Here is a 21,185-nt window from a genome sequence, read left to right as displayed (position 1 = left end):
TTGGTCCAAACAGTCACCAGCCATCCCAATTCTTCATTGTTTCAAGTCTTTTCTATCTTCATCTACCACTAAGGGAGTCTGACAATATTATGAACAGTGCCTATGTTGCCAGAATTATAACATACAGATAATTCCTTTTGCTTTCCAGGGAGTAGTTAATACTTTCAAACATTTCATTTAAATTGACCTCCAAAGCTCACATTAATTCCATCACAATTATTACTAATGGATAAATATGAATATAAATTAAAATTAGGTATTCCAATGTCAAATGTTTTCCTGGATTATGGCCAAATGAGTTTTCCAAGAAGTCAAACTAGAATAGAAGAGAACTATTACAAGGTCACCTGTCAAAGGTAAAAATTAAATGAGCAATCATCAAGCTGTATACTTAAAACCAGTGAACTTTTCCATATGAATGTTTTCAATTCAAAAAACCACAAATAGCCCCAGATGGTTTGGCTCAGTGAATAGAGTGTCAGCCTGTGGATTAAAGAGTCCTGGGATCAATTCTGGTTAAGGGCACACGCCAGGGATGTGGGCTCGATCCCCAGGAGGCACATGCAGGAGGCTGATCAATGGTTCTCTCTCATCATTGACATTTCCATCTCTCTCTCTCCCTCTCCCTGCCTCTCTGAAATCAATAAAAATTTATTTAAAATAATAATAATCCTATCTAGTAAAAGACTAATATGCAAATTAACCATTACTCCCTTACTCCATTACAAAGATGGCGGCGGCCACAGAGCTGGAGGGAACAGGAGGCTTGTGTTGCCCCCGGCAATGGAGGAAGCCAAGCTTCCCGCCTGCCCTGCCAGCCCTGAGCTCTGTTCAAGGCTACAAAGTTTCAATTATAGAAGATAAAGAAATCCCAGATACCTGATTCCAACCGGCGTGGCCTCCGCTCAAGGAGGGGCTAGGAACCTGGGTTGCCCCTGGTTCCGGGCTCCGCTCAAGGCTACAAAGTTTCAATTATAGAAGATAAATAAATCCCAGATACCTGCTTCTAGCCCACGGGTGTGACCAGCCTGAAAAGAGCCATTAGCCCCTCACCCAGGCTGGCCAGGCACCGCAGTGGGGACCCCCACCCTGAAGGAGGTGTGGCTAGCCTGCAAACAGCCATCAGCCCCTCACCCAGGCTGGCCAGGCACCCCAGTGGGGAACCCCACCCTGAAGGGGGTGTGGCCAGCTTGAAAACAGCCCTCAGCCTCTCACCCAGGCTAACCAGGCACCCCAGCGGGACCCCCACCCTGATCCGGGACACCCTTCAGGGCAAACCAGCCGGCCCCCATCCGTGCACCAGGTCTCTATCTTATATAATAAAAGGGTAATATGCAAACGGACACTAACAGAAGAACGAATGGGAATGACTGGTCACTATGACACACACTGACCACCAGGGGGCAGACGCTCAATGCAGGAGCTGCCCTCTGGTGGTCAGTGCACTCCCACAGGAGGAGCTCTGCTCAGCCACAAGCCAGGCTGATGGCTGCCAGTACAGCAGTGGTGGCGGGAGCCTCTCCCGCCTCCTCAGCAGCGCTAAGGATGTCCGACTGCAGCTTAGGGCTATTCCCCGCTGGCAAGTGGACATCACCTGAGGGTCCCACACTGTGAGAGGGCACAGGCCGGGCTGAGGGACTCCCCCGAGTGCACAAAGTTTTGCATACCAGGCCTCTAGTAATACTAATAAACCACAAATATTTCAAGCACCAAGTGCATTAACACTGTACCTTAAGGAGAAACTCTTCATCTTAATCAAAACAGTCAGATATCTGTTTATCACTTCTACAGGCTATTGCCTTTAGCATATTATCCAAAGTTTTCTGAACTAACTCTGGACCTTAACTAACTGATGTAAAGTCTTTAGATCTTCAAATATGCTATTATCCATTATGTACAAAGTGCTACACTTCTGTCAAAAATCAGAAGGCTTTGCCTGGTTAGCATAGCTCAGTGGTTGAGCACTGACCTATGAATCAGTCAAGGCACATGCCTGGGTTGCAGGCTCAAACCCCAGTGTGGGGCATGCAGGAGGCAGTCAATCAATGATTCTCTCTCATCATTGGTGTTTCTCTCTCTCTCTCTCTCTCTCTGTCTCTCTCTCTCTCTCTCTCTCTCTCTTCCTTCCTCTCTGAAATCAATAAAAATATATTTAAAAAATAAAACAAAACTATATCAATCTAATGTTAGTATATGAAGAAGATAAGTTTTTTTCAAGATAGAAACACTTCCAAGGAGCAAATGTATTGAAAACAAACAAACAAAAACCCAATAAATTCAAAATGGTGTAGTCACTTTGGAAAATAATCTGGCAGTTCCTTAAAAGGGTAAGCATAAAATTCCCCAATGACCCAGTGATTCCTAGATATATATACCCTAGAGCAGGGGTCCTCAAACTTTTTAAACAGGGGGCCAGTTCATGTCCCTCAGACCATTGGAGGGCCAGACTATAGTTTAAAAAAAAACTATGAACAAATTCCTATGCACACTGCACATATCTTATTTTGAGGTAAAAAAACAAAACGGGAACAAATACAATATTTGTATTTGCATGTGGCCCGCGGGCCATAGTTTGAGGACCCCTGCCTTAGAGCAATGGTCAGCAAAGTGCGGCTTGTGAGCCACATGCGGCTCTTTGGCCCCTGAGTGAGGCCACGAAGTTTCAATCGCACTGTACGTGTGCGCCCGCACGTGGTATTTTGTGGAAGAGCCATACTCAAGGGGCCACAGTTTGCCGACCACTGCCCTAGAGAAATGAAAATACATGTCCATACCAAAAACTTGAACTCAAATGTTCATGGCAGGAGCACTCATAACAGCTTAGAGTGGAAACAACTCTATTGTAGGTATGATTCATAATAGCCAAAAAGTGAAAAAAATATCCAATTAGTTCATCAACTGATGCAAATAAAATACGATATGTCCATACAATGGAATATTATTTGGCAATAAAAAGAAGCAAAGTATGGATTTATGCCTACAACATAAACTTTGAAAACATTATGTTAAGAGACGCTTAATACAAAGGACACATGTTTTTCCATTTGTATGAAACATCCAGAATACACACATTTATAGAGACAAGTGGTGGACTCATGACTTCTTGGAACTGAGAGGAATGGAGACAATGGGGAGAGGGCAACAGCTAAGGAAAACAGAGTCGTTTCAGAGTGAGAAAATAATCTAAATTAGATAGTAATAATAGTTACACAACTCTATGAATATACTAAAAACCACTGAACTGTGTACCTTAGACGACTGAATTTTTTTGGTGTGTGAAATATATTTCAATAAAGGTATCACTGTAACAACCACCACCAACACCACTCTATATAATAAAAACCTAATATGCTAAGTGTCCGACCGTTCGTTAGACCTTTCGACCAGTCGCTATGATAAGCACTGACCACCAGAGGGCAGATGCTCCAACCGGTAGGTTAGCTTGCTGCTGGGGTCCGGCCAATCGGGACTGGGCGAGACGGGCTGGACACGCCCTAGAGCCCTCTTGCGGTCCCTCCCCGGCTGGCCAACCTCCCGCGAACCCTCCCCGGAAAGGCCGGCCCCGATCAGTCAGATTGGGACTGGGCAAGACGGCCCCCAACCAGGACTGGGCGAGACAGGCCAGACACACCCTGGAGCCCTCTTCAGCGCCAATCTTGGTGGGGTCCCTTGGCCCGGCCTGCACCCTCTTGCAATCCAGGACTCCTCGGGGGATGTTGGAGAGCTGGTTTAGGCCCGATTCCTGCAGGCCAGGCCGAGGGACACCACCGGTGAACAAATCCATACACCGGGCCTCCAGTCTAAATATAAAGTTAAAATGATGTATCTGGAGGCACAGTCACAAGGGTCTTGGCCAGCACAGGCACAGTGAGTGTGAGCAGCGGTAGGCATGGATGATGAGAAAGAGACATACTGGCTGTGGAAGATTCGCAAGACAATTATTCAGCTGTGCCATGACCTAGGCTACCTGGTGACTCAGGATGAGCTGGACCAGACACTAGGAGTTCACGGCCCAGTTTGGGGACAAGCCAAGTGAAGGATGGCCACAGCGCACGAACCTCATGGTGCTGGTGGCCCACAATGATGACCCCATTGACCAGATGTTGGTCTTTTTCCCAGAGGAGCCCAAGGCGGGGATCAAGACCATCAAGGTGTACTGACAACACATGCAGAAGGAAAAAATCACCCGAGTCCTCATTGTGGTGCAGCAGGGCATGACACCCTCCACTAAGCAGTTCCTGGTCGACATGGCTCCCAAGTACATCCTGGAATTGTTTCTGCAGCAGGAGCTGCTCATCAACATCACAGAGCACAAGCTGGTCCCAGAGCATGTCGACATGACCAAGGAGGAGGTGACAGAGCTGCTGGCCAGATATAAACTCCAAGAAAACCAGCTGCCCAGGATCCAGGCTGGAGACCCTGTGCGTACTACTCTGGGATAAAGCAGGGGCAGGTAGTGAAGATCATGCGGCCCAGCAAAACCACAGGCAGATACATGATGTACCGGCTGGTACAGTAGCCAGCCTACCCCCTAGCAGCCCCTGGGAGACAGACAAATGGACTGTAGCCACCTTACTCAGGCAGTTGGCCTGCTGGCGGTCTGCCCTGCTGTTATCTGCTCAACCCTGGAAATCTACCTGCTGCTCCTCTGGAGCCCAAGGCAGACTGCGTGCTTGCCTTCCCTGTGGCCTCACGTGGACACTAAGCCCCACCTGGGATCCTGTGTAATGGTTCCTCAAGATGCTGAGGAGAGGCCAGTGAGCCAACCAGCAACCAAGACAGTCCTAGGTTCTTGGCCATCCCCCCAAGCACTCCAAGCTGGCTCCCCACAAATGGGACTTGGGTCCGAGTCTTCGGGTAAGCCCCCACCTCCAGCTTCCATTCTCTGTGCTCCTCTCACAATGGCCCTATCCTTGAAAGATTGAGCACTCTGAGGTCAGCAGGCAGGGAGATTAAAACACATCTGGATTTGAGTTGGTATTGACGCTGGGTGTTTTTACATTAAAGGTGTTTTGAGTGGGGGGGGGGGGAATATATATATATGTATATATCTTCAATGAATATACCCAGAGGGTAAATACCCAGTATGAAGGTCTGCAATGTCTCCTGAAACTCTTACCTCCTTGTCTTTACTATATTTATTCTGGTGAAGTTTCTTATATTTGTGCAGCCGCAGCATGTTATGAAGTTCTTCTCTGCTGAGATTCAGTTCTTCCTCCTCCTCTTCTTCTTCCTCTTCTTCCTCTTCTTCATCATTGTCTTCACTCTGAGAATCTGCCTCACTGGATTCATCACTTAGCAGAATGTTCTGAAAAAGGGAGGAAATGGAACTTCTGCTTTGAAACAATTCCTTTTACAATACAAGAATTTTTTAATTGAATTTACTGGAGTGATATTGGCTAATAAAATTAATAGATTTCAAGTGTACAATTCTGTAGTACATCATCTGTATATATTGTACTGTGTGTTCACCACCCCAAGACAACACAAGCATTTTTTTTCCAGATCCTAAAACAATGACAAAAACAGCTAGAGGGCAGTCATTCCAGTTTCCCTTATACTACTCTTTGCCAATCCAACTGAAAAACAAAAGGATACCCATTAAACCTAGTACACACAAATTAAAGAGCACTAAAACATGGGAAATGCTATAAACATCAACAAAGCTAGATTTTACTAACTACTTACACTATATATATAAGTTTAACTAAATGTCAAATACCAAAGCAAAAACAAAACAAAAAAATACCTATCTATATATATAAAAGCCTAAGCGACCGGCCCACCAGCTGACCGGTAGCTATGACGCACACTGACCAACAGGGAGCAGACACTCAATGCAGGAGCTGCCAAGCTGCAGTGACTTGGTAGCTGCGGTCCTCGGGTGACCCAGAACCAGAGAGGAAGGAGCCTGATTTTAAGGTGCGTCACCCGAGAACCGCCCTCTCGCAATCCGGGACCACTCGGAGGATGTCAGAGAGCTGATTTCAGCCCAATCCCCACAGGCCAGACCAAGGGACCCACCAGTACATGAATCCATGCACCAGGCCTCTAGCCCATTGGCTTCCCACCTGGCCTCTAGCCCATTGCAGAGGTCGTGGTTCTGGCCCTTACAGAAATTTTCAACTCAGTTAGGTAAATGATGAGACATGCAGGACTTATTGGCTGTGGCCCCGACATCTAAAGCCCATGCTGGCCCACCCGCTTAATATCGATTTCCAGTGGAGGCAGTGAATTTTCCCGCTACCACACTCAGCTGGGAAACCGGCCGCAGCTTCCCTCCTTCAGGTGGACAGTAGCGCCAGCAGGCAACCTCTAGGGAAAGAAGAAAGTGAAGGAGCAGCTCAGGTGAGAAGGAGGTTCCCACCGCCACAGGACTCTGCCTGGGTGGAGAGGCCTGGGCAGGAGCCTGACATTAAGCAGGGTCCTGCCCTAGGCCGACTATATTCCAGGCTTAGTAAATCCTGTTTGCTAATAGAATTTTGCAGCTAAATGCCCACAAGTCATCAGTTACCTCCAAACTTAGGGTAAAGTTAGATGAAAGAACCAAGACAGATACAGAAAATGACATAATATTGGGAGAAGAGAGGAGGGAGCCCGATTCCGGGGTGCATCACTGAAGAACCACCCTCTCGAAATCCCGGATCCCTCAGGGGATGTCAGAGAGCCAGTTTTGGCCCCATCCCTGGGGGCCAGGCCGAGAGACCCCACCGGTGCACGAATCCATGCACCGGGCCTCTAGAAGGATATAAAAGAATATAGAAAGCAAGCTGTGATGGCTAATAAAGAAACAATCCCCAAATTCATTCATGAATGGATAAACAAAATGTAGTATTATACAGATAATCAAATATTATTCATCAATAAAAAGGAATAAAGTACTGATATGTGCCACAACATGAATGAAGTTTGAAAATGTTATGCTAAGTAAGAGAAGCCAGACACAAAAGGCAACATATTATATGATATTCTGTTTATATGAAATGCCCAGAAGAGGCAAATCTTTACAGACAGAAAACAGATTAGTGTTTGCCAGCAGCTGAGTATGTAGAGAATGGGGAGCGACTGCTAATGAGTACAGAGGTTTCTTTCTGGAGTGATGAAAATATTCTGTTATTAGACAGTGATGATTGATGCACACAATTTTATGAATATACCAGAAATGACTAAATCATACTTTAAAGGGGTAGATTTTATGGCATGTGAATTTTATCTTGATTTTTAAAAATGTGATTGCTAGCACTAGCCGGTTTGGCTCAGTGGATAGAGCGTAAGCCTCCGGACTGAAGGATCCCAGGTTCAATTCCAGTCCAGGGCACATGCCTGGGTTGTGGGCTCGATCCCCAGTAGGGGGCGTGCAGGAGGCAGCCAATCAATGATTCTCTGTCATCATTGATGTTTGTATCTCTCTCTCCCTCTCCCTTCCTCTCAGAAATCAATAAAAATATTTTAAAAAATATGTGATGGCTAAACAAAGATTTCTGAATTCCCAACAGCTTACAGCCTCACTGAGCTGATGCAATCTGGACTTTTGCACATGAGTTTTTAAAAGGGCCTAATCAACACTAATAAAAGAGAAAAATGGTAATTGGCGTACGAGCTACCCTTTTCATTGGCTAATCAGGGCTATATGCAAATTAACTGCCAACTAAGATTGGCAGTTAACTGCCAACAAGATGGCGGTTAATTTGCATATGTAGGCACAATGCAGGGAGGCGAAAGGGAAAGCAGGAAGAAGCCCCCTGCCACTGACAGTGATCGGAAACCCAGGGGGGAGCTAAGAGCTGGGGGGCAGGGCAAAGGCGGCCCTGAGGCCGCCTTTGCCCTGCCCCCCAGCCATGATTGGAGAATCAGGTGCCTTTTCTGCCCTGGCTAGTGATAGCAGGAAGTAGGGGTGGAGCCAGCGATGGGAGCTGGGCACGGTCGAAGCTGGCAGTCCCAGGAGCTAGGGGTCCCTTGCCTGGGCCTAAAGCGAAGCCCACGATCGTGGGGCCGCTGCAGCTGTGGGTCCCCGCTGCCCGGGCCGGACGCCTAGGCCATAGGCATCAGGCCTGGGCAAGGAACCGATCCTGCGATTGGAGGGTGATGGGGGTCAACGCCTGAGGGCTCCCAGTATGTGAGAGGGGGCAGGCTGGGCTGAGGGACACTCCCCCCCACACACACACCCAGTGCACGAATTTCGTGCACCGGGCCCCTAGTGATGATAATAATAAAAGAATACCTTTAAGTTACTTTCCATTCTTCACAAGAAAAGTATGAAATAGAGAAAAATTAGTTTCAATAGAAGAAATGCTATCCTTAACTCAGTTTGACAGTAATCTTTTTTTTTTTTTTAAATATATTTTATTGATTTTTTACAGAGAGGAAGGGAGAGAGATAGAGAGTTAGAAACATCGATGAGAGAGAAACAACGATCAGCTGCCTCCTGCATATCTCCCACTGGGGATGTGCCCGCAACCCAGGTACATGCCCTTGACCGGAACCGAACCTGGGACCTTTCAGTCCGCAGGCCAACGCTCTATCCACTGAGCCAAACCGGTTTCGGCTGACAGTAATCTTATAAGCATCTTAACCATACTGAACCACTCTCTTGCTTATAAAGACTCCAATAACTTACTACTGTAACTAGAGTAAAATACAAATTCCTTGAGATGGTGTACAAAGACCCTAAGTGATCAGGTTCTCTAACCTCATCTTCTACCATCCACTTATTCACTGTCCTCCAGGTATAGGAGTTTTCTTTCTCCCTCAAACATACTGAGTTGCTTTCTTTCTCAGAACTTTTGCAGTTATTCCTTCTGATTGAAATGCTCACATCTTAAACCTTCACACAGTTCTCTCTGATCATTCAGAAATTGTTAAAATGTTACTTCTTTAAAGCCATATTTATTTATTTGTTTACAGGCTTACTCACTGCCTCCCTCCATTAGAATGTAAGCTCCACAAGGGCAGGAATTCTGTCTATGAACAACAGTATCTGGCACATAGGATGTACTTAATCAACATTTGGTGAGTGAATAAACTACTCAAGAACAGATGAAAGTAGATTGAATGTCCCAATTACAATATGAGCCAGTGAGGGCAAGGATCTTATCTAATACTAGAGGACCGGTGCACAAAATTCGTGCACTTGCGGGGGTTTGGGGGGGGGGTCCCTCAGTCTGGCCTATGCCCTCTGGCAGTCCAGGAGCCCTCGGGGGATGTTCGACTGATGGTGGTTGGACATACTTAGTGCTGTCATGGAGGTGGGAGATACTCCTGCCACCGCGGCTGCACTTAACAGCCGTGAGCCAGGCTTCTGGCTGAGCTGTGCACCTGCTGTGGGAGTGCACTGACCACCAGGGGGCAGCTCCTGTGTTGAGCGTCTGCCCCCTGGTGGTCAGTGTGCATCATAGCAACCGGTGATTCTGACATTCGGTCTATTTACATATTAACCTTTTATTATATAGGATGGTCTTTGGTTAATTACCTCCCACCCACCCACCCACGATCGGGGTAGGGGAAGGATACGGGAGGTTGGCCAGCCAGGGAGAGACTGCAGGAGGGCTCCAGAGCATGTCCAGCCCGTCTCGCTCAGTCCCAATCAACCGGACCCCAGCAGCAAGCTAACCTACCAGTCAGAGCATCTGCCCCCTGGTGGTCAGCACACGTCACAGCAAGCGCTTGAACTCCTGGTCTCCCGGTTGAACTCCCAAGGGGACACTTAGCATATTAGCCTCTTATATATAGAGATATTTGTACTCAATAATGTTTACTAAAACAAACTTCATTCTTCTAGATTCTTGTCTACAATCTCTTCAAAAAACCACACCCAGAAAAAAGACTCATGTCTATAAAAATCTCTGCCAATGTGCCAGAATGCATCAATATCTTTCCCTTTTACTTACTGTTAGTAGGTTAACTGAATTCTAAACATTCTGTCTTCTCTTACCTTTAGCCACTTCCTGCTTTTCTTCAACTTAGAGAAATTATATAAATTCCCTTTGTCAGCTTTTGATTCTGTGTAAAGAAACATAAAGAATAATAAAATCAAAGGATGACTACCCCAGAAGAACTGATAGTCCCAAGAGGGATCTCACACCACACTGACCTGACTGTAGAACTCCATTCAATGAGTACGTGTTTAACATTCCAGAACTGCTTGCTCCAGAAGTTTCACCAAGCAATGAATTTGGAGGTTCTTCCTTAACTTGTATTAAGGGATCCCCAGATTGGGGCAATAAAGGATTACTGTCATCCAGCCCATCTTCACTTTCATCACTAGAAATTAAGAATGGTGAATACACAATCAGGGCTGACCCAGCAAAATATTATAATTTATGGTTAGTAGGCTGAACATTTTATAGGAGAAATGGATCATTTGAAAAACTTCACTGTTTTATTTGAAAGGAAATATATCAAACATGCTAAAAATCATGAAGTATTTTAACCCTAAAATCTGTGAATCAGAAAAATGACTAAACATCATAGAGGAAAGATGGATTAACATACCTAGAAATATTCCTGTTGAAGATGGCTGATGTCTGTCGCAGGAAATGGTCCAACCGGAGGGCCCTCTCCAGGTACTGAAGATAGAGGGGCTTTGCCAGCTCAGTGCAGCCGCCATCGTCCCCGGCACCCAACTCCGAGGCCATAGAACAAATCTGTCTTCATGCACAAGGGTCTCTGACTGCACGGCTGTAGAATGGAGATAAGTAGTGAAAAATGAAATACTATTATTGTCCCGTTATCATAACTGCTTTTTATAAATGTCAAAAGAAATCAAACCTTGTCTATAGAAAGATCATTATAAAGCTCACAATAGGCACTGCCTTGTAATGCAAAGGCAGAAGTTAAAAGGATGAGAACATCAAAATACAGAAAAAAATGTCACGTCACAATAAAAATTCACACTACACTTCTTTGAAACAATACTTTACAATTTATACCCATTTCTCTGTGCCCTACAATGAACAATTACTAACACTAATCCAAATCCATACCACAAGCTCATTGTTATACACCTCACATCACCTTCAAACAGCTGCTCCCTTTTTTCATTTTATATTTACATTTGTACATATGTGTGATGTGTTACAAGAGAATAGATAGGAGAACCAAGATGGCGGCATAGGTTAACGCCGGAGTTTGCTGCTTTGAACAACTACTTCAAAAGTGAAACTAAAACACGGAACGGACATCACCCAGAACCACAGGAACGCTGGCTGAGTGGAAGTCCTACAACTAGGAGGAAAGAGAAACGCACACGGACACTCAGAGGAGGCGCAGTGGTGAAGTCAAATTCTGAGGTGCGGAGTGCGCGGAGCCGGCTGGCGGCGGAGGGCGCGGTTGTTGTTTTCAATCGGGAGGGAGTCGCAGACTCTGAGCACCAGATCCGGGCGAGTCTTTAGGGACCCAGACTCAAACGGGAGAAGCGGGACTGTCTGGCTTCGGTCAGAGCGAGTGCAGCTTTCTCTCCCAGCTTTGCAGCGGGTGCTAGGACTCAGAGAGGCAGAGCCCCTGGGGACAGGACTGAGAGCTGCCATAACTGCTCTCTCCGGCCCACCCTGTTGATCCTGTGCGACCCGCCCCGCCCAAGCCCTGCACAGAGGCATTTACCGGATAGCCTCAGGCAAAGGCTAGATTAGCACCTCCCTAAAGGACAGAAGTTCTCTCTCTGCTGACACAGCTGATTCTCATAGCCACTTGGCCTGGAGGTCAAACCCTCCCTGGAATTAGCTACAACAATCAAGATTTAACTATAAGACTTCGAACAAAGACCACTAGGGGGTACACCAAGGAAGCATAACAAAATGCGGAGACAAAGAAACAGGACAAAATTGTCAATGGAAGAAATAGAGTTCAGAACCACACTTTTAAGGTCTCTCAAGAACTGTTTAGAAGCTGTCGATAAACTTAATGAGATCTACACGAAAACTAATAAGACCCTCGATCTTATATTGGGGAACCAACGAGAAATTAAGCATACACGGACTGAAATAACGAATATTATACAGACGCCCGACAGCAGACCAGAGGAGCGCAAGAATCAAGTCAATGATTTGAAATGCGAGGAAGCAAAAAACATCCAACCGGAAAAGCAAAATGAAAAAAGAATCCAAAAATGCGAGGATAGTGTAAGGAGCCTCTGGGACAGCTTCAAGCGTACCAACATCAGAATTATAGGGGTGCCAGAAGATGAGAGAGAGCAAGATATTGAAAACCTATTTGAAGAAATAATGACAGAAAACTTCCCCCACCTGGTGAAAGAAATGGACTTACAGGTCCAAGAAGCGCGGAGAACCCCAAACAAAAGGAATCCAAAGAGGACCACACCAAGACACATCATAATTAAAATGCCAAGAGCAAAAGATAAAGAGAGAATCTTAAAAACAGCAAGAGAAAGAAACTCAGTTACCTACAAGGGAATACCCATACGACTGTCAGCTGATTTCTCAACAGAAACTTTGCAGGCCAGAAGGGAGTGGCAAGAAATATTCAAAGTGATGAATACCAAGAACCTACAACCAAGATTACTTTATCCAGCAAAGCTATCATTCAGAATTGAAGGTCAGATAAAGAGCTTCACAGATAAGGAAAAGCTAAAGGAGTTCATCACCACCAAACCAGGATTATATGAAATGCTGAAAGGTATCCTTTAAGAAGAGGAAGAGGAAGAAAAAGGTAAAGATACACATTATGAACAACAAATATGCATCTATCAACAAGTGAACCTAAGAATCAAGTGAATTAATAATCTGATGAACAGAATGAACTGTTGATTATAATAGAATCAGGGACATAGAAAGGGAATGGACTGACTATTCTTGGGGGGGAAAGGGGTGTGGGAGATGTGGGAAGAGACTGGACAAAAATCGTGCACCTATGGATGAGGACAGTGGGTGGGGAGTGAGGGCGGAGGGTGGGGCGGGAACTGGGAGGAGGGGAGTTATGGGGGGGAAAAAAAAGAGGAACAAATGTAATAATCTGAACAATAAAGATTTAATTAAAAAAAAAAAAAAAAAAAAAAAGAGAATAGATATACTGGCAGAGTACTTTACATCCCTTGTAAACATGCCACGAAGTACAAGATTTAGAAATAATTTAGAAGACTGGAGCAAAAAGAATAAAAGTGAGGACAAGAAACATAGTATAGCCTGAGCATTCTCTTTGCTAATTTAAGTTGTTTAAGACAATGTTAGAGTCAGAATATCTTCATTAGAGAAACAATCATTATATCAATTTTCCATCTTTAAAAAATTAAGAGCTTGAGCCAGGATTAAATAATGAGATAATATAGAGCAATTAGATTATCCTCTGATACACAATGAGTACTCAATAATGGTAAATGTTTTAAAAGTTCATAATCTATGCATAAACCATTGTCACATACAATGTGGTGAAGGCCTGAGGGGGCAAGGGTAGGATGGAGGGGGTCAATGGGGGAAAAAAGGGAACATCTGTAATACTTTCAATAATAATAAATTTAAAAATAAACTTCATTATCCAACAAACTAAGGTATATGCTGTTCAAAGAAACCTTAGTATATTTTTAAAAATATATATATTTTTATTGATTTAAGAGAGATAAGGGGAGGGAGAGATAGAAGCATCAACGATGCGAGAGAATCATCGATCAGCTGCCTCCTGCACGCCCCCTACTGGGAATTGAGCCTGCAACCCAGGCATGTGCCTGTCTTAAGGAACTGTGTTCATAAGTCCATGCTCAACCACTGAGCCACACTGGAATGGCAAAACTATAGTATCTTTATTTTGTATTATCTTCTTTTTATTATAGTTTTTTAAAATTCCTAATATAATCTTCCTACTTATGGAAATGTTAGAAATTCTCCTGTAATGGATATATACATTCAATAAATCCCTATCAAAATCTAAGCAGTCTACTGCCTTTTTTTTTTTTTTTCAGAAATTGACAGCTGATTCTTCAAATTTATATGGAAACACAAACAAACCAGAATAGCCAAAATAATTTTTAAAAAGAATATAGTTGGGCCCTGACCCGTTTGGCTCAGTGGATAGAGCGTCAGCCTGCGGACTGAAGGGTCCCAGGTTCGATTCCGGTCAAGGGCATGTACCTTAGTTGCGGGCACATTCCCACTAGGAGGTGTGCAGGAGGCAGCTGATCGATGTTTCTCTCTCATCAATGATTCTAACTCTCTATCCCTCTCCCTTCCTCTGTAAAAAAAATCAATAAAATATATTGAAAAAGAAAAAAAAGAATATAGTTGGGACTGGCTAGTGTGGCTCAGTAGTTGAGCACTGAATCAAGAGGTCACGGGTTCAATTCCCAGTCAGGGTACATGCCCAGTTTGAAGGTTCGATACCCAGTGTGGGGCATGAAAGAAGCAGCCAACAAATGCTTTTCTCTCATTGATGTTTCTCTCTCTCTTTCCCCCTCCCTTCAAAAGAAGGCCATAACAAGAGACAAAGAAGGTCACAATGTAATACTAAAAGGATAAGTTCAACAAAAGGACATAACCTTGTAAACATATATGCACCAAACATTGGAGCACCTTAATATATACAGAAAATATTGGCAGACATTGAGGGAGAGATTGACAGCTATACAGTCATAGTAGGGGACTTTAACACTCCACTGACATCAATAGCTAGATCTTCCAGATAAAAAGTGAACAAGGCAACTCACAGCCCTGTCTCATCGCATCAACAGGGTGTCATCCCACAGCATCACAGGAAGGAGTCTGCTTTGTGGGGACCCCAACCTGCAACACCCCATCAGTATGGTTCCCGGGGCTGAGAAGAGCAGGAACCTGCCCTGGTGGTGGACCTGGTGAACGTGGACTGAACAGCAGCCTCCTGATCACCACACCCTCTGTCTGAGGAACAGCAGCTGTGTGTGAAGCCTCCCCCCACCAGCCAGAGGAGCCACCACAACTGTGAACAGCACCCACCAGAGAAGCTGCTACCAACTGAGGAGCAGCTGCTACCACAACTGCCCGAGGAGCAACCGCAGCCCGAGGAGCTACTGACACCCAAGGGGCAGCCACTGAACAACTCAACATCTAGATATGGCGGTACGATCAAACATGGGTAGACAAAGAGACCCCCCAAAGGAAAGAAAAGGAGGACTCGCCAGTAAAGCAGCTAAGTGATACAGAGGCATGCAACATGACAGAAAAAGAATTCAGATTAAAGGTCCTAGAGGGCATAAACTGGATGGAGGAAAAAATCAACAACTTATGCAAGAAGCAAGAAGAAACAGATGAAAAATCAATAAATTATGTAAGAACCAAGAAGAAATGAAGAGTGATATAGCTGCAATAAAAAAAAAAACCCATGGAAAGTTTCAACAGTAGACTAGGAGAAGCAGAGGACCAAATTAGCGAATTAGAAGACAGGGAAACAAAACACACCCAAACTGAACAGCAATTGGAGAAAAAAATTAAAAGACAAGAGGAGAGCCTAAGGGAGCTTTGGGACAACATGAAACGAAACAACATACGAATAATAGGGGTGCCAGAACAACAGAAAGAGGAACAAGGGTTAGAAAACCTATTAGAAGAAATAATATCAGAAAACTTCCCAGAGGTGGGGGGGGGGGGGGGGATCACACAAGCACAGAGAGTCCCAAACAAGGTAAACCCGAAAAGACCCACACCGAGACACATCATAATTACCATAGCAAATGTTCAGGACAAAGAGAGAATCTTAAACTCTGCAAGAGAGAGACGGAAAGTTACATTCAAGGGATCTCCCATTAGATTATCAAATGATTTCTCAACAGTAACACATCAGGCCAGAAAAGAATGGACAGAAATTTACAAAGTGATGCAAAGCAAAGGACTGAATCCAAGAATACTCTATCCAGCAAGGCTATCATTCAAAATTGAAGGGGAAATAAGAAGCTTCACAGACAAAAAGAGGCTAAGGGAGTTTATCACCACCAAGCCAGCAATGCAAGAAATGCTAAAGGGACTGGTGTAAAAAGAAGAAATAAAAAGCTCAGAAAGAACACAGCCACACACAAAAAGAAATGGCTACAAACAAGTACCTTTCAATAATAACTTTAAACGTAAACGTACTAAATGCTCCAACCAAAACACATCGAGTGGCTGAATGGATAAAAAAACATGACCCATACATTTTCTGTCTACAAGAGACCCACCTCAGAAGAAGGGATTCACACAGACTGAAAGTGAAGAGATGGAAAAATATCTTTCAGGCAAATGGAAATGAAAAATAAGCTGGGGTAGCAATACTTATTTTGTCTTTGGAAAAAATAGACCTCAAAGTGAAGGCCATAACAAGAGATAAGGAAGGCCACTTCATAATACTAAAGGGATCAATACAACAAGATATAACCCTGATAAACACATATGCGCCCAATGCAGGAGCACCCAAATACATAAAAAAAACTCCTGGAAGATATCAAAGGAGAAATCGAAAACAATATAATTGTAGTAGGGGACTTTAATACACCACTGACAGCACTGGATAAATCCTCTAGACAAACAATCAGCAAAGAAACAGCAATCCTAAATGACTCACTAGAATAGATGGACTTAATTGACATCTTCAGAACACTTCACCCCAAAGCCATGGAATATACATTCTTCTCAAGGGCTCATGGGACATATTAAAAAATAGACCACATATTGGGTCACAAACAAAGTCTCCCCAAATTCAAGAAGACTGAAATCATACCAAGCATCTTCTCAGACCACGATGGCATAATATTAGAAATAAACTACAATAAAAACAACCCCAAATACTCAAACACTTGGAAGCTGAATAGCATGTTATTAAATATCGAGTGGGTTACCAATGAGATCTAAGAAGAAATTAAAAACATCCTGGAAACGAATGACAATGAAAACACAACAATCCAAAACCTATGGGACACAATGAAAGCAATCCTGAGAGGGAAGTTTATAGCTCTACAGGCCTATCTCAAAAAACAAGAAAAAATGGTAGTAAATCATCTAACTCTACAACTCAAAGAATTAGAAAGACAGCAACAAGAAAAGCCCAGAGTGAGCAGAAGGAAGGAGATAATAAAGATTAGAGCATAAATAAATGACATAGAGACCAAAAAAACAATACATAAAATCAATGAAACCAAGAGCTGGTTCTTTGAAAGGATAAACAACATTGATGAACCTCTAGCCAGGATCACCAAGAAGCAAAGAGAGAGGACCCAAATAAACAAAATCAGAAATGATAGAGGCAAAATAACAATAGACCCCACAGAAATACAAATGATTGTTAAACAATACTATGGACAACTCTACTCCAACAAATTAGACAACCTGGAGGAAATGGACATATTCCTAAAAAATACAACATTCCAAAACTCAATCAGGAAGAATCCAAAAATCTCAACAGGCCAATAACTATGGAAGAAATTGAAGCAGTCATCTTCCAGCAAACAAAAGCCCAGGACCAGACAGCTTCCCAGGGGAGTTTTACCAAACATTCAAGGAAGAACTAAAACCTATCCTCCTCAGACTACTACAAAAAATCCAAGAGGAAGGAACACTTCCAAGCTCATTCTATGAAGCCAGCATCACCCTAATACCAAAACCAGGTAAAGACAACACAATGAAAGAGAATTACAGGCCAATATCCCTCATGAACATAGATGCCAAAATCCTCAACAAAATCTTAGCAAATCGGATCCAGCAGTACATCAGAAAGCTCATACACCATGACCAAGTAGGATTTATCCCAGGGATGCAAGGATGGTACAATATCCGCAAATCAATAAACATGATACATCACATAAACAAATTGAAAGAAAAAAACCACATGGTCATATCAATTGATGCAGAAAAAGCATTTGACAAAATCCAACACCCATTTTTGATAAAAACTCTCAGCAAGGTGGGAATAGAAGGATCATACCTCAACATAATAAAAGCCATATATGACAAACCCACAGCCAACATCATACTCAATGGACAAAAACTAACACCATTTCCCCTAAGAACAGGAACAAGACAGGGATGCCCACTCTCACCACTCCTGTTCGATATAGTACTGGAAGTATTAGCCATTGCAATTAGATAAGAAGAAGAAATAAAAGGCATCCAAATTGGAAAAGAAGAAGTAAAACTGTCCTAATTTGCAGATGACATGATATTATACATAAAAACCCCTAAAGACTCCATCAAAAACCTATTAGACTTAATAAATGAATTTGGCAATGTAGCAGGATACAAAATTAACGCCAAGAAATCTATGGCATTTCTATATACCAATAGTGAACTTACAGAAAGAGAGACTAAAAAAACAACCCCATTTACCATCGCACCAAGAAAATTAAGCTACCTACGAATAAACTTAACTAAGGAGGTAAAAGACCTCTACTCAGAAAACTACAGGACATTGAAAAAAGAGATAGAGGAAGACATAAACAGATGGAAGAACATACTGTGTTCATGGATTGGTAGAATCAACATCATTAAAATGTCCATACTACCCAAAGCAATCTATAAATTCAACGCACTTCCCATTAAAATACCAACAGCATATTTCACAGGCCTAGAACGAACAATCCAAAAATTCATCTGGAATAAAAAAAGGCCCCGAATAGCTGCAGTGATCCTGAGAAAGAACAAAGTAGGTGGGATCTCAATACCAGATTATCAAGCTGTATTACAAAGCCACTGTTCTCAAAACTGCCTGGTATTGGCACAAGAACAGACATATAGATCAATGGAATAGAACAGAGAACCCAGAAATCGGCCCGAACCAATATGCTCAATTAATATTTGACAAAAGAGGCAAGAACATACAATGGAGTCAAGATAGTCTCTTCAATAAATGGTGTTGGGAAAATTGGATGGATACATGCAAGAAAATGAAACTAGACCACTAACTTACACCATACACAAAAATAAACTCAAAATGGATAAAGGACTTAAATGTACGATGGGAAACCATAAAAATACTAAAAGAATCCAAGGCAAAAAAATCTCAGACATATGCCGAAGCAATTTCTTCACCGATACAGCTCCTAGGGCATTGGAAACTAAAGAGAAAATAAACAAATGGGACTACATCAAAATAAAAAGCTTCTGCACAGCAAAAGAAACCATAAACAAAACAACAAGAAAGCCCACTGGGTGGGAAAACATATTTGCCAATGTTATATCTGATAAGGGCCTAATCTCCAAAATTTATAGGGAACTCATACAGCTTAACAAAAGGAAGATAAACAATCCAATCAAAAAATGGGCAAAGGACCTAAATAGACACTTTTCAAAAGAGGACATTCAGAAAGCCAAGAGACATATGAAAACCTGCTCAAAGTCACTCATCATCCGAGAAATGCAAATCAAAACAACAATGAGGTACCATCTCACACCTGTCAGAATGGCTATCATCAACAAATCCACAAACGACGAGTGCTGGAGAGGATGTGGAGAAAAAGGAACACTCATGCACTGCTGGTGGGAATGCAGACTGGTGCAGCCATTATGGAAGACAGTATGGAGTTTCCTCAAAAAACTAAAAATGGAACTCCCATTTGACCCTGTGATCTCACTTCTAGGAATATATCCCAAGAAATCAGAAACACCAATCAGAAAGGATATATGCACCCCTATGTTCATAGCAGCACAATTCACCATAGCTAAGATCTGGAAACAGCTTAAGTGCCCATCAGTAGATGAATGGATTAGAAAACTGTGGTACATCTACACAATGGAATACTATGCTGCTGTAAAAAAGAAGGAACTTTTACCATTTGCAACGGCATGGATGGAACTAGAGAGCATTATGCTAAATGAAATAAGCCAGTCAATGAAGGAAAAACACCACATGATCTCACTCATGGATAATAAAGACCATTATAAACTTATGAACAAAAATAGATACAGAGGCAGAGCTGCCTCAAACTGTCAAACTATAATGAGAAAGCCGGGGAGGGTTGAGGGGCGAGGGGGTGGAGGGGGGTAAGAGATCAACCGAAGGACTTATATGCATGCATATAAGCATAACCAATGGACATAAGACACTGGGGGGTAGGGGAGGCCGGGGGATTGTTAAGGGCAGGAAAAAAAGGAGACATATGTAATACTCTTTGTAATACTTCAAGCAATAAAACAATTAAAAAAACCCAAAAAACATTTTGCCCTAACTGGTTTGGCTCAGTGGATAGAGCCATCGGCCTGAGGACTAAAGGGTCCCGGGTTCGATTCCAGTCAAGGACATATGCCCGGGTTGCGGGCTGCATCCCCAGTAGGGGGCATGCAGGAGGCAGCTGATCGATGATTCTCATCATTGATGTTTCTTTTCGTTTTTTAAAATATATTTTATTGAGTTTTTACAGAGAGGAAGGGAGAGAGATAGTCAGAAACATCGATGAGAGAGAAACATTGATCAGCTGCCTCCTGCACACCACCCACCGGGGATGTGCCCGCAATCCAGGCACATGCCCTTGACCGGAATCGAACCTGGGACCTTTCAGTCCGCAGGCCGACTCTCTATCCACTGAGCCAAACTGGTTTCGGCATCATCATTGATGTTTCTATCTCTCCCTCTCCCTTCCTCTCTGAAATCAATAAAAATATATTAAAATCAATCAATAAATAAATACCTTTTTTATCAGCAAAAAAAAGAAGTGAACAAGGCAATAGTAACCTTAAATGACACACTGGGTCAGATGGGTTTAATTTATATTTACGGAACATTAATCCCAAAGCAGCAGAATATACATTCTACTCAAATGCACATGGGACATTCTCAAAGATAAACAAACAAACAAACAAAAATAAACCACGTTAGGACACCAAATAAGTTTATAAATTCAAGAAGATTGAAATCACATAAAACATCTTCTCTGACCACAATGTTATAAAACTTGCTATCAATTACAATAAAAAAAAACAAACACCCTGAAAAACATTCAAATACATGGAGACTCATTGGTTGAGCATCAAGTTTGATTCTGGGTTGGGGCACACTGCCCAGGTTGCAAGCTCCGAACCCTGGAGGAGGGTGTGCATGGAGTGGTTAATCAAGATTCTCCCTCATCATTAATGTTTCTATCTCTCTCTCCCTCTCCATTCATCTCTGAAGTCAATACACACACACACACACACACACACACATGTGTGTGTGTATATCCTATCTAATATTAGACAAACATGGTAATTAACCATACCTTCGCTACACCCCACCCATTGGCTAATCAGCACGATATGCAAATTAACCCAACC

General features: G+C 43.1%; 1 protein-coding gene and 1 pseudogene across 4 annotated transcripts in view; one reads left to right on the top strand and one right to left on the bottom strand.

Annotated features, from left to right (window-relative positions):
• The window catches only part of INO80 (INO80 complex ATPase subunit), a 168,772-nt gene that overhangs the window by 122,222 nt on the left and 25,365 nt on the right, over window positions 1–21,185 (bottom strand). For 3 of the 4 annotated variants that reach the window (XM_059712805.1, XM_059712640.1, XM_059712721.1), the window contains exons 2-5: window positions 10,492–10,677; window positions 10,091–10,260; window positions 9,932–9,999; window positions 5,120–5,308 (exon numbers count right to left, since the gene is read on the bottom strand). In XM_059712805.1, coding sequence (XP_059568788.1) covers window positions 5,120–5,308; window positions 9,932–9,999; window positions 10,091–10,260; window positions 10,492–10,634 — 570 coding nt within the window. In that variant the 5' untranslated portion in view covers window positions 10,635–10,677. The remainder of the gene's footprint in view (window positions 1–5,119; window positions 5,309–9,931; window positions 10,000–10,090; window positions 10,261–10,491; window positions 10,678–21,185) is intronic. The other variant, XM_059655721.1, reaches the window with a different exon arrangement.
• Window positions 3,858–4,676, top strand: LOC132213120 (DNA-directed RNA polymerases I, II, and III subunit RPABC1-like; annotated as a pseudogene).

This window comes from Myotis daubentonii, chromosome 1, assembly GCF_963259705.1.
Source record: "Myotis daubentonii chromosome 1, mMyoDau2.1, whole genome shotgun sequence".
Taxonomy (NCBI): Eukaryota; Metazoa; Chordata; class Mammalia; order Chiroptera; family Vespertilionidae; genus Myotis; species Myotis daubentonii.
The sequence above is the reverse complement of the archived record's forward strand: the minus strand, read 5'-3'. Positions and strand labels throughout refer to the sequence as shown.